At 40.4% G+C, this 15,367-nt stretch overlaps 2 protein-coding genes across 2 annotated transcripts; both read right to left on the bottom strand.

The window, feature by feature from the left end:
- Window positions 1-787: 787 nt before the first annotated feature.
- On the bottom strand, window positions 788-2,367 carry si:ch211-39i2.2 (DNA damage-inducible transcript 4-like protein-like). Its single transcript, XM_044039544.1, has 2 exons — window positions 2,084-2,367; window positions 788-1,582 (listed from the first exon to the last, which is right to left on the bottom strand). The coding sequence occupies exons 1-2, from the start codon at window positions 2,259-2,261 to the stop codon at window positions 1,131-1,133; spliced, it is 630 nt and encodes a 209-aa protein (XP_043895479.1). The 5' UTR covers window positions 2,262-2,367; the 3' UTR covers window positions 788-1,130.
- A 5,506-nt stretch (window positions 2,368-7,873) lies between these two features.
- sting1 (stimulator of interferon response cGAMP interactor 1) lies at window positions 7,874-13,577 on the bottom strand. Its single transcript, XM_044039805.1, has 7 exons — window positions 13,516-13,577; window positions 12,803-13,024; window positions 12,358-12,544; window positions 11,075-11,183; window positions 10,496-10,740; window positions 8,571-8,757; window positions 7,874-8,188 (listed from the first exon to the last, which is right to left on the bottom strand). Exons 2-7 carry the CDS (start codon window positions 13,021-13,023, stop codon window positions 7,923-7,925), a joined length of 1,215 nt encoding a protein of 404 aa, XP_043895740.1. The 5' UTR covers window position 13,024; window positions 13,516-13,577; the 3' UTR covers window positions 7,874-7,922.
- Window positions 13,578-15,367: the final 1,790 nt, after the last annotated feature.

The raw sequence follows: 15,367 nt of genomic DNA, 5'->3' as shown, positions 1-15,367 counted from the left end.
CACCTGGGATTAGCTCCAGCTCCCCACAACCCTCATGAGGAGGATCAAGCGATAGAGAATTCATGAATGTAAAAACAATTTAAAAACAAACTTCTCCATGTGCAGACAGAGGTGTAACGTGTTTGAGTGACCTTGTTAGTAAATGTATTTTGTTAAGAGTGATCATGTGTTTTCAATTTGGTTCCGTGTTCAGCTACATTCTTACATCTTAGTTTATATTTGATGTGTCTGTCCAAGCCCAGAAAATAACCGTTTCTCAAGGAGTGGAAAATAAATTGGCTCCTTGTGCATGTAAAAACATGTGAACCAGATGTTCACCTTTCAGATGAAAAGGCATTGACATTAGTTTTGTTCAACAGTTCTTTGAAATTAACAGAGCCCAGTCAGTCCGTGAAAGTAGGAAGTTAAAGCATTTGTTTGCTTTGTGAAATGTTTGGTCGTCATGTAATCTCCTGGTTGTGCTGCGTTAAATGGCTGAAATAGCATTGATGCATCTGTATTTAAGATGGAGCCAGTGTGTGTTGTGTAAAAAGCATAGGAAACCTGTTTGTAATGTTGCTGTATTAGCCGGAGAACAGAATCAATTGGTCAGATAGATTTGTGTTTGGGTAGCTGATACATGTATTATTTTCTGTTGTACATTTGTTAAATAAAAAGATTTGATTTACACCTAAAGCAGGTCTGTAAAGGTCGTCTTTTGGCCACTAACTGGTAATTCTACCTGGTTGATGGATTTCAGGCACAAAAGGTGAAAATAAGTAGTCAAACACTAATGGAAGCACGGAACTCAGGTGGGACATCATTTATTTTACAATGACATAAATAAATGTAAGAAAGTACAGCAGCAGATGTCTGGAGTGAGACCTGCCCACTCTCAGCAGGAAGTCATTTATAAACAGTGTACATGTAAACATTCAGCAACTCGCTACAAATACTGCAGTCATTGGTTATAAAGTGGAAAAACAATTTAGACATTTAAACATAATAGCAAAAATGCTGCTACAGAGAAACTACAGTGTGGTTCAGTGCATGTTGGGGCAAACTGAATGTAGCCCAACATTTTAAAAAACGACTACATTCAAATACAAAGAAAAATCTAATTGTGAAACAGGGGGTTTAACAAGTTAACTTCACCCCGATCTGAAATCATGGATTACAGGAGTGGCAGAGGAGTAGAGCTTCCTTTTCACCAGCCGGTACTCTGGCCTCAGCTTCATCACTTTGTTGGATTCAAAGATTTGTGTGAGTGACGACCAGCCGTCATTCTTCTCCGCCTTGAAGATCACGGACAGTTCAAACGTTGGAGTGACACTCGCGTCTGGGAGGATGGTCCCCACAGACTTGAGGCCATCTTTACACTCCACGTACACCTTGATGGATGCACCGCGAAGCCCGCAAGGCTCATCGATTGATGACGTCACCACGTCCTGACCAACCCTGGCAGTCATCTGACGTGGCAGCAGCAGCACCTGGCACTGAAGGCAGGACGCCTTGGCCTCTGACAGACAGCGCTCCATCTGCCGCGTCACATCCTGCTGAAGTAACCGCTCTTCAAACTCCAAACCAGCATCCAGGTTGAAAACTGTGGGAAGAGACCAAAAGTTTTGTTAGAATACGGATCAATAATTCATCATCACTGCAAGTAAATATAAAAAGCCTCATTATCTCAGCCTTTTCTGTAAATATGTAATTGAATGTCTTATAATTTACCTGACTCTACATCAATGACTTGTATCATACTCGTCATGTTTTATAATCTGCAATCCAGGAAGTGAGCTGAATATTGCTGAGTGATGTGGTCAAAACAAAAAATCAAGACTACATTTTTTTTTTTTATTATTGAAACATTACGATAATTAAATAAAGGTCCGCTTACATGTCGTCTACTTAAGTTTATTTTTTGGAAAATAAATAGTTATGAAATGGAAACACTTTAAATGAGCAGTTAACAGCTGATCGTGTGAACACCTGAACCAGTTACATCAGACACATCCCCGTCAGAGTAATTAATGTTTCTTCCGCCAGAAACTATAGTTTTTCTCCTAGTTTTGTTTGATTTTAAAACTTTTATTAAACAACTTACATGACGAGCTGTTCTCCCTCTCGTCGCAGCTGTCGACGCTCCCCCGCCGGGCAGAGCTGCTCTGTGAGCCCGGCGATGTGAACTGGAGCAGGTACTTTCCTATCATGTCAACGACGCTTTCCTCCTCCGTCAGGACGGACGTAGAGTGTCCAAAGAGCAGAGCCGGGGTATAGACCATCCTAATTCTTGATTGCACGGCGCCGGTGTCTCCTCCAATCGTTTGTTCTGCGTTTTCTCCATGTATGAGGTGAGTGAAGTCGGGCAGTCGTTGAGCGCGGAGCTTCTATATCAGAGGAGCGGTGGGTTGGGTTGCATCAGCTGAGCTGTGTCACGTGTGGGCGGGGCTTAGTGTTTTAATCGAGAAAGTTCCTCACGCAACATGCCCGGGCATTGCAGCGGTGACGAATGTAATGTGATGTGTTGATCCCGGTCACGTACCATGGTCGCGGTCAACTATCTGACCATATTTATATTTTTATCCAAACTGTGAAAAAACTGTCGAGACCAAATTCACAAAATAACAAATGACAATAGTACATTTCAACAGTAAATGCATGATGTAACATTTCTGACTATTACTATCATGTCCTTTACACCTAGATACACCAGCCATTTCTATCAGATGTTTAACAGATTAATTCACATGTATGTAAAAAAAACAAAACAAAAAGCAACCACCCAGATATAATTTTTTTTTAAAAAGAGAGTGGAAAATTTCATTTGTTCACCACAAAAATCATTCTCCCATCTGTGTGTTGGACTGAGGTGTCACTACAACTTGCCCGATGAGCCCGATGAAAGAATAAAAGGATGTAAATTCTTGTTTTCAAATTAAGTTGCAGTTAACGCATAAAATATTAGGCCTTGCCAGATATTTAAAGCTACTGTATGTAACTTTTAGTGATTTTGTCTTTGTTCTTTTTTGCTTCTCCAGAATCAATGTAACATGATTTGTATGCTGCATCATTCATCTGACAGTGGGCTTAGTCAAGCAATATCCACACAGAAACAGAACAAAACGTAAGGTAACGTATCTTTTTGTTTTGAAAAGGTTTTGTGTAAATAAGGCATCATTTCAGGAAGTCTTCATCCACATGCCAGGCCTGTGTAGTGGTGTTTCTATCATGGTACAGTATAGAATGGTAAAGCTCTGGGTCAGGCCTGTGTTTCGACTGAGAACACTACCTTTACTTGGTTGGTGGCATGTGGGCTGTGCCCGATGATCGAACGCAACACAACAGACAACAATGGGGGACATCAGTTTGTGGCTGTTTGTCTCAACAAGAAGTCAGGCTTTGTATGAGAATAGACTGCAGTCATCGAAGAAACACCGGTCGCAAGGGAGTGAAGCTTTTCTGTTGCCCAGTCAGCTGATGTTGTGGGTGGTCTAGCTCCTACTGGATTGTAATGTACCATTTTATGGTCGGGGACAGTTATTTTGATACTTTTCTGAATGGAAACACAAAAAATACGTACCGTACTGAACCGCTCCACTCGGTGGAAACACGGCTTATGCGGCAGCTGTAGTGCTGCTACACCAAAACCAAGACATTGAGTATGTATATACAGCATGTGTGCTGTGTACAAACCTGTTTTTATAAAATAAAACTAGGAAGAAAGATCTTGACACAGCTACACTGAGAAACGGAGAGAGTCGTTTGGAGATAACAGACACTGTCAGTATTGTGTGAGCTCATTTGACAATGGTTTGAAAGTAATGGACATTTGTTTGTATTTAAAAGTTATGCACTACAGTTTTAATTCATTAAGAAAGTATGAGTTCCGTATCTTTTTTTTCCTGCTTACAACCACCAAATGAATGTCTGTGAGCACATCAAGTCTAGACACGGTGGCATGAGCTCTGCCTTACTCACAGGTGAGTAAGACACGCCATTCAGACACATACACACACCTGGTGGAGCATCAGACGCGTATCCATTCAACACAGGACTGTGTTTTGATCCTTCATTGACTGCATAATATTTATTCACTGTAACCCTCCCTTAACAAAGAAAATATTTACCCCAAATAGATTCACTTGTGGTTGACAACCTGATATTATTAAAAAAAAAGAAAAGTAGTATAGCTCATTGCAGTATGTGTAGTCAAAATACTCAAAGTAGTATCAAGAAAATGTAGACAATCACTCCACTAAACACATTTTTTCATACAAATTCTTGTATAGCATTGCCCTTTACCCTAACCTTTAAAATCACACCCTAAATACTGAACCTAAACCTAATTCTAACCCTAACCCTCTTTTTCAGTGTGACAGAACATGAGACCATTCAAATGTCACATAATGTCTTCTCTTTCTGTGGTTAAAGCGTCTTTGAGTGTTAAGAAAAGCGCTATAAAAATACGATGTATTATTATTATTATTATTATTATTATTATTATTATTATTATTATTATTAACACGTTTATTTGGTCCTCACAAAGATTCATGAACTGGGTTAGGTTCACACAGCTTTCCATTCATTTGGAGAGATCAATCAAAGCCTAATCTATAACCTTAACCATAACCATAGCCTTAAACTTGACCAGTTAATCAGAAATGAGATTCTGACTCTTTTGGACCAAGTTTTGTTCTCCATGAGGACTACTGGTCCTGACAAGGTCAGTGTTTGTGCCAGAAAAGAGTAACTAATCCAAACACACACATATACGCACACATATGTATATATGCTACGTGCTGGTTGGCTAAATGTCATGACGTGAGAGCAGACACTCATAAGGAAGTTAACACATTAACAATTCTTTCTTTGTAAAAACCCTAACTGTTGCATCACACCTGCCAACCAATCATGTTCAGACTACATGGTGTCATCAGAAAGTGTTGTCACCACAGAGGAAGTGTCATTTTATGGAGCTGTGGGGGAATTACAGAATGTGGTGACGGCATACACTCACTACTTTCTCATAGTGTGTTTTAACTTATGTGCTTTAGAGACACTTCATGCATTATTCATGTATTATTAAATGTTAACTGTTTCAGGTTGATCCTCTCAGGACATTGTTCCTCTTACATTTTACACATATTATAAATTGTGTGGATGGTCACAGGTAAAGCTGTAGGAACCTAGTAGTGCCTCTAAGATAGTGTTATTCAATAATAATCCCAAACAATGGGTCAAATTCTCCATGTGTCAGCTGATGTCGGCTGGATGAAGTGTTTTTGGTTGAGAACAGGATCAACCAGACTCCGTAGCCTGAGGCCACAGCTCCAACTCACATGTCTGTAAACAAGAGTCCGTGTTGATCTGAACACACACTTATCATCTCAAGCACAGCTTATTGTGTTGCTTTCTACAGCAAAAACCATAGGCTGCATTAATATTACTGTCCACAGGTTCATGTTGATCTGAAACTTGATTTTGTTCTAGATTATCGACTAAAATGTTTTATTTAATAAAAGGTTGTTACTGTTACACATTGTTTATCTCAGCTCCTTCAGTGTGGAGCAAAGTAAATGAACTATGAACTTGTTAAAAACCCTGGAGCTTGCATCAGCCTGTGGAAATGAATGAGAAAAACAATACTGACAACAGAATCCACCTAATTTGTGCATGAACAGAATCAAGCTTATAAGGGCTTCCTGTAATTCCTTTGTTTTTTTAACATTAATAGTCAATATCTTCTTTATTGTACATTCTTCGATGTTAAAAAACATGTTTATTGTTTATTACCTTTTCCCTGACTGTCCTTGCTGCTGTAACAATGTGAATTTCCCCATTGTGTGACTAATAATTGACTCTATCTTGTGTGGAGGTGAGGTGTATGATTTTCCTCCACCACCTCTGTTGTGGAATGATTTCCTGAGAGTTAAAGTGAAAAATCTCCCATAAGAAACAAAGAAAACTAAATGTGTTCCCTTCACGGATGAGGGACAGTAGCTGCCAAATAGACTCCATACACAGTGGAGTTTATGTTCAAACAACGCTGCTTTATTTCCATCTACATGCTGCAATTACACACAGACATGTTATACTTGTTAAGCACGTGTTAAAATGCAGAGTTTATGAGTGGACGTTAACATGATGAGGTTTGAATCTGAAGATAGAGAAAACATCTGATGCAACCTCAGGGAGCTGTTTCAGCTGCCGCTCGGTACGTGTGTGTGTGTGTGTGTGTGTGTGTGTGCGTGCGTGCACGTGTCAGGTGTGCATGTGTCACATGTATGAACAGGGTGTCAGGTGTCTTGTGACTGCTTGTTTTGTTGATCGCTGTAAAAAACACTCATGTTGACCCCGCCCCCCACACCAAGCACACACACACAGGTTTGCACAGCTATTCTTCTTAGAACACTACATTGACTTCCATTCATTGACAGCAGATCTGGATTAAACCAAAGCGCATACACTTATGTTTGAATTCAAAATAATTATATTACTGAACCTTGTTCAACATTTCATTGGAGGCGGTGAAACAGGCAGGTGTAAAGATACCTGAAGAGTAGCGTTTATTTTTTCTGTGATTTGAATGTTGTTGAGGATGAATTTCCTGTTCTGCTCCACTGCCATGAATACAATAAACAAGAGGGACATTTAGTTAGACATAGTCCAGGGGGAGAACCCGGATTTATTTTGGTTGTTTGTAGACGATGTGTGGTTAATGAGAAAGAGAATATTATACCAAACCTAATGACTTTCTTGTTGCTGTTTTTTACAGGAGAACTATCATTATGAAATTGTGAACGTGTATATTATGGTGTCATCTTTGTTTGGTGTCTTATAAGCCCTTATGTGCTGGACACTATTGCGTGCATGACATTTAAATAAATAAACAAATCAATCAATCAATCAATCCTTTATGGAGGCCCCATGTTTTTACAGCAACCTGCATGTTGTGCTTATTATGCAAATAGTTCCACCCAAATCAACACAATGCTCAAATCCACAAATAAGTAATTCATTTGTTGCCCTCTACAGTCTCACTGAGATCACACTAATTCACGCTAATTCATACACACTTGTTTTTATTGCAGTCAGTGACAGTAATGTTTTACTCTGACGCCACGAAAACCAAATTATTTTTATTTTAAAGCAATTACACACAAACATATTTATGGATAGCATGTTCATATTTTTGATAGTTAACCTTCCTATATAGACTATATGGACAAAAGTATTCGGACGCGTATCACACATGCAGGACTTTAATATGGAGCTGTTTCCTCTTTTAGAGCTATAGCAGCTTCCACGCTTTTAAAGTTTTTTAAAGCAACATTTGAAAGTGTTTCTATGTGACTTTGTGTCCTTTCATTCTGTAGAGCATTAATGAGGTCAGGCCCTGATGTTGGACGAGAAGGTCTGGCTCTCAATCTCTGCTCAGTTCATCCCAAAGGCGCTCGATGGGGTTGAGGTCTGTGCAGGTCAGTCAAGTTCTTCCACACCAAACTCATCACACCATACAGTCTTGTTATGCTGAAGGGTTCTCCTTCATTGGAGATAAGATGAAGCCTGTTTGAAAGACCTGGATTCAGTACTTCATACTTTGGTCCATGTACAGCTGTATGGTACACATTTGACCTTTAAGGTGAGGCTAAGGGGTGAGGGAATGTGTTATGTCTACTTGTGTCCTCACTAAGAACACTGCACAAGAATGTGTGTGTGTCTTCTTGTATGGGTCATTTTGTGAGGACCAAAAAAACGTATAAACCATAGAGAGTGAGGCCATTTTGGGAAAGTGAGGCCATTTTGGCTGGTCCTCATGTTCTGTCTAGTTAAGACTTGGTTAGGGTTAGTTTAGGGTTAGGTTGGTTAAGGAATGCATTATGTCTATGCGTGTCCTCACTATGAATGCTGTGCAAACGTGCGTGTGTGTGTGTGTGTGTTTATTATGGTGCCTCTTGGAAATGGTCAGTGATCTCAATAGGTTCCTTCAGAGGTTGAGGCTTATCCAGACTGATCATGAGCGTGGGCTCCCTGCTCTCTGCCTCTATGTGCTGCCAGTCACCGTGTGGAACACAAGGCCGGACACCTGCTAGTGGGTGCCCCGTGTCTTGCTGAGGAGGTGTTGTGAGGCAGAACTCTTCTTTCTCCTGCTGCTGCAGGTGTCCGACGATGGTCTTGGACAAGTAGTGAGGGTCGTCATCATGCTCATCTGGAGGGAAAGGAAAATATTACATTTTTACGTTTATTTTTGGATTGTTTTACCAGGTTTGTCCCTCTGAGCTTAAGCAGCAGCACAGTTACAGTAAAAACTATTTCTTTTAGTTTGACCGTTACAGGTCTCCAAAGAAGTTTAAATTCAAATTTAACAAGCTATATAAGGTTTGCACACGTTCCCAGCACTGACCTTCACTCTTCATTTTAGTTTTTGTTTTTTTTTACAGTGCAGAATATTTCTGCTGTGTAAGAAAAAAAAAACTTTAACACATAAATTGTAAAACAAATCTATTAAAAGAAACGTCCTGATTTCCAAACTAAAATAAAAAGTGGAATCCCCTTGAAACAGTTTGACACACACTGGGCTGCTCTCTGACCATTGAGCAGGATGAGCCTGTAGCGGTTTCGACACTCCAGCGACTGATCCAGAATGTTCTGCAGGGTTTTGTAGAAGAGCAGGACCTGCTGCCTGCGCTCAGGCTCCCCAAAGCCTGCACTTCTCTCCTGGGACATGTTGTAGAATGTCAGCAAAGGCGTGGCATACTCTGCCACACAGTCATGGGCCTATCAGCACACACACACACACACAAAGACAAACATTAAATAAAGATATAGTGCATTTTCCTGACAGATAATCCTTCAAAAGCACCAGAAATGCTTCATTACCACATTTTACCGATAGATGGCGCAGTTACTCTACCGGTGAATTCTGATACAAGCCAGAAGGTGGTGCTCATGCTGTATACCGACAGGGAAAGAATAGGCTGCAGCTGCTGTATATTTATTTATAAATATTTCTCTTAATGCGTCTCAGTGTGATACTTGGCTTTGTTGAAAAAACAGCACAGGTCCGTGTAGTTCTAGAGACGTTCAAGACAAGAGAACTCTGATGTTTACACTGTAATATATAAAAGTAAAAGTAATTGTTATCAATCAATGTGTCAGTCATTCAGTAAAATACAGGATTAGACATCATAATCATCATCTCAGGCATCAAGAGGTGTCTGATTTTGTCACTACAAGTGAATGCCCTACTATTAAAAATGTACTGTAGTAATAAAGGTTAGTATACGTGTTTATTTAAAGTAATACTATGTAACATTTGCTGAATAGGACCATCGGTCACACCAGACCAATCAATGTTCAATCAGTCAATTGTAGTTGTATGGCCCAAGTATCTTCATAGGATTTATCATGGTGTGATATTCTCTGACCTTAACCTTCAGTAAGAGTAAGTAAAAAAAACAAAACTTTAGCAGTGAAATAAATGCTGAAACCTCAGGGAGAGTCTAAAAGTTACACACTCAAATATATCAAAAGCAATCCAAGTCAAATCTAGTGAAATATGTGGCCTGGTGTGCAGATTGTATTTACCTTAAATATGTAAAAAGGGCAACATGTTAAAGTCAATGATTTAGGGCCCGAGCATGAATTTGTGTGAGAAGCCCATTGTTTCCCTCAGATTATTGTTATTATTGCATGACTTTGCTGTCATTTCTGAGGGTTAACATGCAAAAAACTCTTGAAACATTGCACGCAGGTCACAAAACTTGGTGGGAACTTGTTAAAGCACAAGACGAACAAAAAGACCATTGGGACCAACAGTCAGAGTAGTTACGCAGCAACATTCTGAGCCCATACTGCACATATTCTGGTAACTGTCTGCATTCTATTTTAACTTTTTATAGTGTAATGTTAATATCTTTCTATATTGTACTTTCACACATGTGGAAATGCATGTTTATTATTTATTACCTTTATCTTTACTGTCTTTGCTGCTGTGACTAATAAAGGTCTTGTCTAATCCTATTGTATCTTCTCTAATCTTCTATCATACACGCGCGTCATTGGAGTGTATTTTATAAATACAATGGAATAAATGACAAAAGTTAAACATTCATTATCAACTTGCACCTGTAAAATACTGGATTTTTATGTTGTCCAGTCAGAGTGAAATCTCTATTAGATTTACTGCATCAAAAACACACTGATGTGTCATCTTGAAATGCTGAAAAACAATATAGAGAAACCGTCCCCCGAGTGTCACTTTACTGTGACTCCCTCTCTCTCTGTCACATTTATGATGTGAAGTCTTTACAAATCTTATCAAAGCAGAAAATATCAGCACACGCAGTCTCTGAACCCACGCTGGCAATAAGAACTGAATTACAGCACAAGTAGTTTAGCACTGAAGCTGCAGCTTCTCTGGGAGATATATGCGTCTGCCTGTAATCTCATACACATGAACTTAGATCAACTTAAAGTGGAACCTGTAACTCTGCTATATTACATTCACAACTACCTTCCCATCCTCGCCCAGAACTCTGTAGACGCTGTGCTTGTAGACCCGGCCGCGGACTCCTGCCCTGTCTATCTCATTGTTTGGGAGGTTGTCGTAGAAACGGATGTTGTCGTCCTCGTCTTCCAGCTTGTGAGAGATGTTGGCGTTAAGAGGAATCAGGATGAGCAGCTTCCTGGAGCCGCGGCCCCAGCAGGGACTGCTCGACTGATGAGTGGCACAAAATGATTTGATTGAATCGTTCAAACCTGAGACACAGACAGACACAGGGACACATTTGAATCATTTACATATGTTCATATTCATTCATAGGTCTTCAGTCACAGCCACAAATATGGTTCTTCAGCTGAGTACCTGTTTAGAGAGGGAACCACGATATGTGTTGTTTTGATGTGAATGAGGACAGAAGATGAAAATTCAACATCCAACTGAGAACAAAAATGGAGTTCCAGTTCTCCCTCTCCAGACAGGCTGACACTCTACCTCAAAAACACTGAACTATCCCTTTAGTGTGGACATAAGATCGTAAACACAGACATAGTATAGAGTATTATATAGCATTGTGTGAGTGTCATTACTGACGTGGCAGCACCAGTCGTAAGTAACCCAGGTAGAAGGACCAGGCCAGGCCGTGGGCCACGTTCATCTTCCTCCCCTCACAGATGTCCGACACCTCCACCTCTGAAGGACCCTGCACACCGAGCACACAGACAAGCACACAGACACCTCACCCTCTGCTCAGGAGCTGCCTAACACCTGTCTAAAGGTGCGCGGCAGAGAAAAGGGGACATCCCTGCAGCCAAACTGGACAAATGTCTTCCCAGATAGACTTTGGTACAAAGGAAACAAACACACAGAACAAAGCCTGGCTTGCAGTAAAGAGTCTGAGGGGAGACGATGCAATTCTCTGAGGACAGTGTGATTGTCATGATGAAGATGAACACTGAGTCTATTTTTACTCCAGAAAAGACATGTCAATGACAGGTGTTTCAACACAGGGACTCTTCTGTCGGAAGTGAAGTCTGAATCAGAGATTTTTCAAGTCTAACTCAAAACTCTATGTCCTATCCTCTTAATATGATCTAAATGTAGGACTGGATGATAAATGTTATAACTATATACAATTTTCACATCAGTCGATATTGACAATTATCATGATTAATGTGAAAGTTGAAGACGCCTGTTAAATTTGCTTTTTAAAACTTTATTATCATTTTTATTATCATTATTATTTTTATATTTATTTATTATATAACGTAAACTATTATTAATTATTAATAATAAATGACTCCATGGTTGCCATGTGAGATTCAATTTTCTAAATGACACTGCTTTAACATTATAGCGACTATTATCTAAAACAGGGGTGTCAAACATACGGCCCGGGGGCCAGAACCGGCCCGCCAGAGGGTCCAATCCGGCCCACAGGATGAATTTGTTAAAAGATCCAGTGTGCTGTGTAAGTAGTAAATTTAAATTATCCTTCATTAAATGTAAAACAAAGGAGAAAAAACAAAGGAGTTCTTGTTGCTCATAGGTTATTATTCTATTATTTTTGCTATTTTTACTGGTCCGGCCCCCTTGAGATCATATTGTGCTGTATGTGGCCCCTGAACAAAAATGAGTTTGACACCCTTGATCTAAAACATACTGAATGTTTCTAATTGATTTCCAGTGGTTAAGAAGGGTCACACGGTGGAGTCGTGGCTAACACTGTTGCCTCACAGCAAGTTTCTGTTTTTCTACATTGTGGCACATTTCCTACACTCGTAACATTTCAAACTCGTGTTTTTTGGTGTGTGTGCTCTACAGTGGAAGGAGGAAAATCAAAGTTGTTCTGCGTGCATCTGCAGTCTGGATCTTACCAGGACGCCCAGGCTTTTGAGCAGCGCGTACAGAATGGGCACTAGGAAGACGAGTGTCCAGGACTGGCCACTGTCGGGCAGAGGAGATCCAACCCCGTAGAGGAGGAGGATCCCCAACACTGCAGCCAGCAGAGTCTTTCCCCCCAAACCACAGGCTGAAGGCACACGACTCAGCCTCCCTCGATACCTGGGTAACACAATACTGTTGAATGCTCAATTAAATTATAATGTTATACAGCAAATATTTAATCAAAATAGTCCTACAACAATGAGTTTACACTGAAAACTGTTTTACTCTGAGAGAGTAAACTAAAACTTTGAGCTGTAAGATGCTGAGGGAGGTTGTAATTGTCTGTGTGGATGTTACTTACTCGCACACACCGGCACTTATGCATAGTTAATATCCAGAGGCACTCTTTCCTCTTTACTCCATCTCATATCTCACCTTGTGTTTGAGTGGTGCAGCATCTCCTCTGCCAGCAGACAGAGCCCGTGCAGCAGAGGGCCAAGGGTCAAGACAAGTGTTGCCATAGCAACCCAGCCAAATAACCTTTCAGGAGACAGAAACATGATGCCTCCTATTGTTATGGCAGCCAGCGTCGCAGCGCACACCTTAGGTAAATTCCCCCGAGACCGCGGGATGAGAGCATCTTGTTGGCTTTGCATCCTTCGGGGAATAGAAAGTCAGTGTCACTCTCAGATGTGACGCTGATGGGTAAACTTTCTCAAACCTATTTCATTTCAAATCTTAACCAGTGTGTCTTGAGGAAAACATCAGGAAAAACGTAACAATAGCACAACGATATCTTCTGTTTCTCTATGAGCTGTGTGATTTGTTTCTAAATGCTTTCATTTTTGATGCCGTCGTGTTTTTACATTCCAGAAATAAATTGCACTCAACACACTGTGGTTTTCGCTCCCTCTGACTCTGACAGTGTAAGAAAAGCCGTAATTTGCTGTCGCTGTTCAAAGACTGCAGACGAGCAAGTGGCTGAGAGGCCAACGTAAAGTGTAATGACAAGTCGTGATAAAAGCATGAATAAGACTTTCAAAAATATTAAGAACTGGATTTGATCATAGAATATATCTGTGGCTAATATAGTCTTTATCACATTTGTATTTCAAAATAAAATAAGATAAAGTAATACAGGTACTAACCTTGTTGTGACTTCCTTTACTTCTGTTCTTACTCTGCCTCTGACACTCCACCCTATCACTACCTGTCCCACACTTTCAATTTTGATTTCCTGGAAGTTTGCTCTCTTTGTCTGTACATGCACACACACGCACACGCACACGCACACGCACACACACACACACACACACACACACACCATTATCGAGCATTTGTTTTTGTTTTTATTGTTTTTTAAAACAAGTGTGAGAGAGACAAATGAAAAAGTTTTTTTCTCATCATAAAACTTTATATTTCATAATGACAAACCAATTTGTACTTTAGTGTCACCGTGGCAACCTGTCAAATTGCATTTCACTGTGGAAGAGTTGTTAATAACTGTTTGCTGCACAAATAAAAATACCCTTTATTTTCCCCCTCAGGGGCAATTCAATGGCTCATAAAAGACGTTTAAGCAAAAACACAATGTCCACAAGCAAATATACACGTATGTAGTACGACTGTATGTTAAATCAAGTCCAAAAATTCACTTTCACTGTGTTATTCTGCTCTCTCTCTGTCTGCAGTGGTTTCCTGGGATCAGTGTTGTCATGGTGGCTCGTGTTGTTGACAAGGACCAAACCAACTGTCATCTCAGGTTGGAAATGAGTTGTGTTATGTTGCTTAGTTTTATTTTTTTGTGTGATGAAATGTCAACATTTACATCGTCTTTTGGAAAGATGAACTACTGCACGTACACTTTCAACTCCTCAACCCTTTTCTGTCGCGGCCGCCTGTGTTTGTGCAGATGTTGTTGTCTGTCAGTATACTTGGTGGATGTCAGGTGGATGTCTCTCTTGACTTCTCATGACTCCTGATGCTGTTTCGTCCTCTAACCACAGAAACTTAGAGCTGGGCCCATATCCATCTACCTTAGAAGCCTTTTTTTACTCCAGCATGCACATACATAGTTTTCCTATTTCTTATATTTATCTTCGTCTCTTCTGATTTCATGTGTTTCACTGTCACTATACCCTCTGACCTCTGCTTTAACAAGTGAGGTTCTCTGGTGAGGAATCATAACAATAATAATAATAATCTTCACATCACTTTTTCCACTTTATTACGTTCATTAGCTCTAATTCAAGTGTTTTAAAATGTTATTGTTGTATTGTTACAATTACTCCTCGAGCGATAAATCTGATTATATGAGTTCCATGCTCACATCTTTAAAGTGACTCTGAGGAAACACTGAGCAAAGCATATTAGCCAGCGATACACTGACGGTGATTTAGGTGATGAGAACATGTTGTTATTGAGCAGCTCTATAACTGGTCCTGTCAGTCCAACCGGCTTTGATGGAAAACTCTGTAGCGTGTGTGTGTAGGTGTGTGCGTGCGTGTGCATGTGCGTGTGTGGAGGTGTGTGTGTGTGTGTGTGTGTGTGTGGAGGTGTGTGTGGAAGTGTGTGTGTGTGTGGAGGTGTGCGTGTGTGTGTGTGGGGGTGGAAAGTAATGAAGCACATTTACTCACGTTACTGTAATTGAGAAGATTATTTGTCATTTTACTTTTACTTAAGTATGAAGTTCTGTTCTTCACTATGTTTTATGGCATTAATTAAGATCCCTGAGTGAGTGAGAAGCATTTGTGACCTTTGACCCATTTTGACTGATACATTATGCGTTTGGGCCACACGGTGGTGTAGTGGTTAGCACTCTCGCCTTGCAGCGAGAAGACCCGGGTTCGAGCCCCGGTTGGAACAAGGGCCTTTCTGCATGGAGTTTGCATGTTCTCCCCGTGTGTGCGTGGGTTCTCTCCGGGTACTCCGGCTTCCTCCCACAGTCCAAAAACATGCAGTGTGGGGATTAGGTGAATTGGACACTCTAAATTGACCATA

This window comes from Solea senegalensis, linkage group LG12, assembly GCF_019176455.1.
Source record: "Solea senegalensis isolate Sse05_10M linkage group LG12, IFAPA_SoseM_1, whole genome shotgun sequence".
NCBI classification, from domain to species: Eukaryota; Metazoa; Chordata; class Actinopteri; order Pleuronectiformes; family Soleidae; genus Solea; species Solea senegalensis.
The sequence above is the reverse complement of the archived record's forward strand: the minus strand, read 5'-3'. Positions and strand labels throughout refer to the sequence as shown.

Excerpts from the sequence above, each read along its gene's own strand:
- si:ch211-39i2.2 (XM_044039544.1), bottom strand. The coding sequence starts at position 2,261 with ATGGTCTATACCCCGGCTCTGCTCTTTGGACACTCTACGTCCGTCCTG. Across the intron at positions 1,583-2,083 it reads GAGGGAGAACAGCTCGTCAT|TTTTCAACCTGGATGCTGGT; the intron begins GTAAGTTGTTTA and ends CTCTTCCCACAG.
- sting1 (XM_044039805.1), bottom strand. The coding sequence starts at position 13,023 with ATGCAAAGCCAACAAGATGCTCTCATCCCGCGGTCTCGGGGGAATTTA. Across the intron at positions 12,545-12,802 it reads CTGCACCACTCAAACACAAG|GTATCGAGGGAGGCTGAGTC; the intron begins GTGAGATATGAG and ends TGTGTTACCCAG. Across the intron at positions 8,758-10,495 it reads TTCTGGGCGAGGATGGGAAG|GCCCATGACTGTGTGGCAGA; the intron begins GTAGTTGTGAAT and ends GTGTGCTGATAG.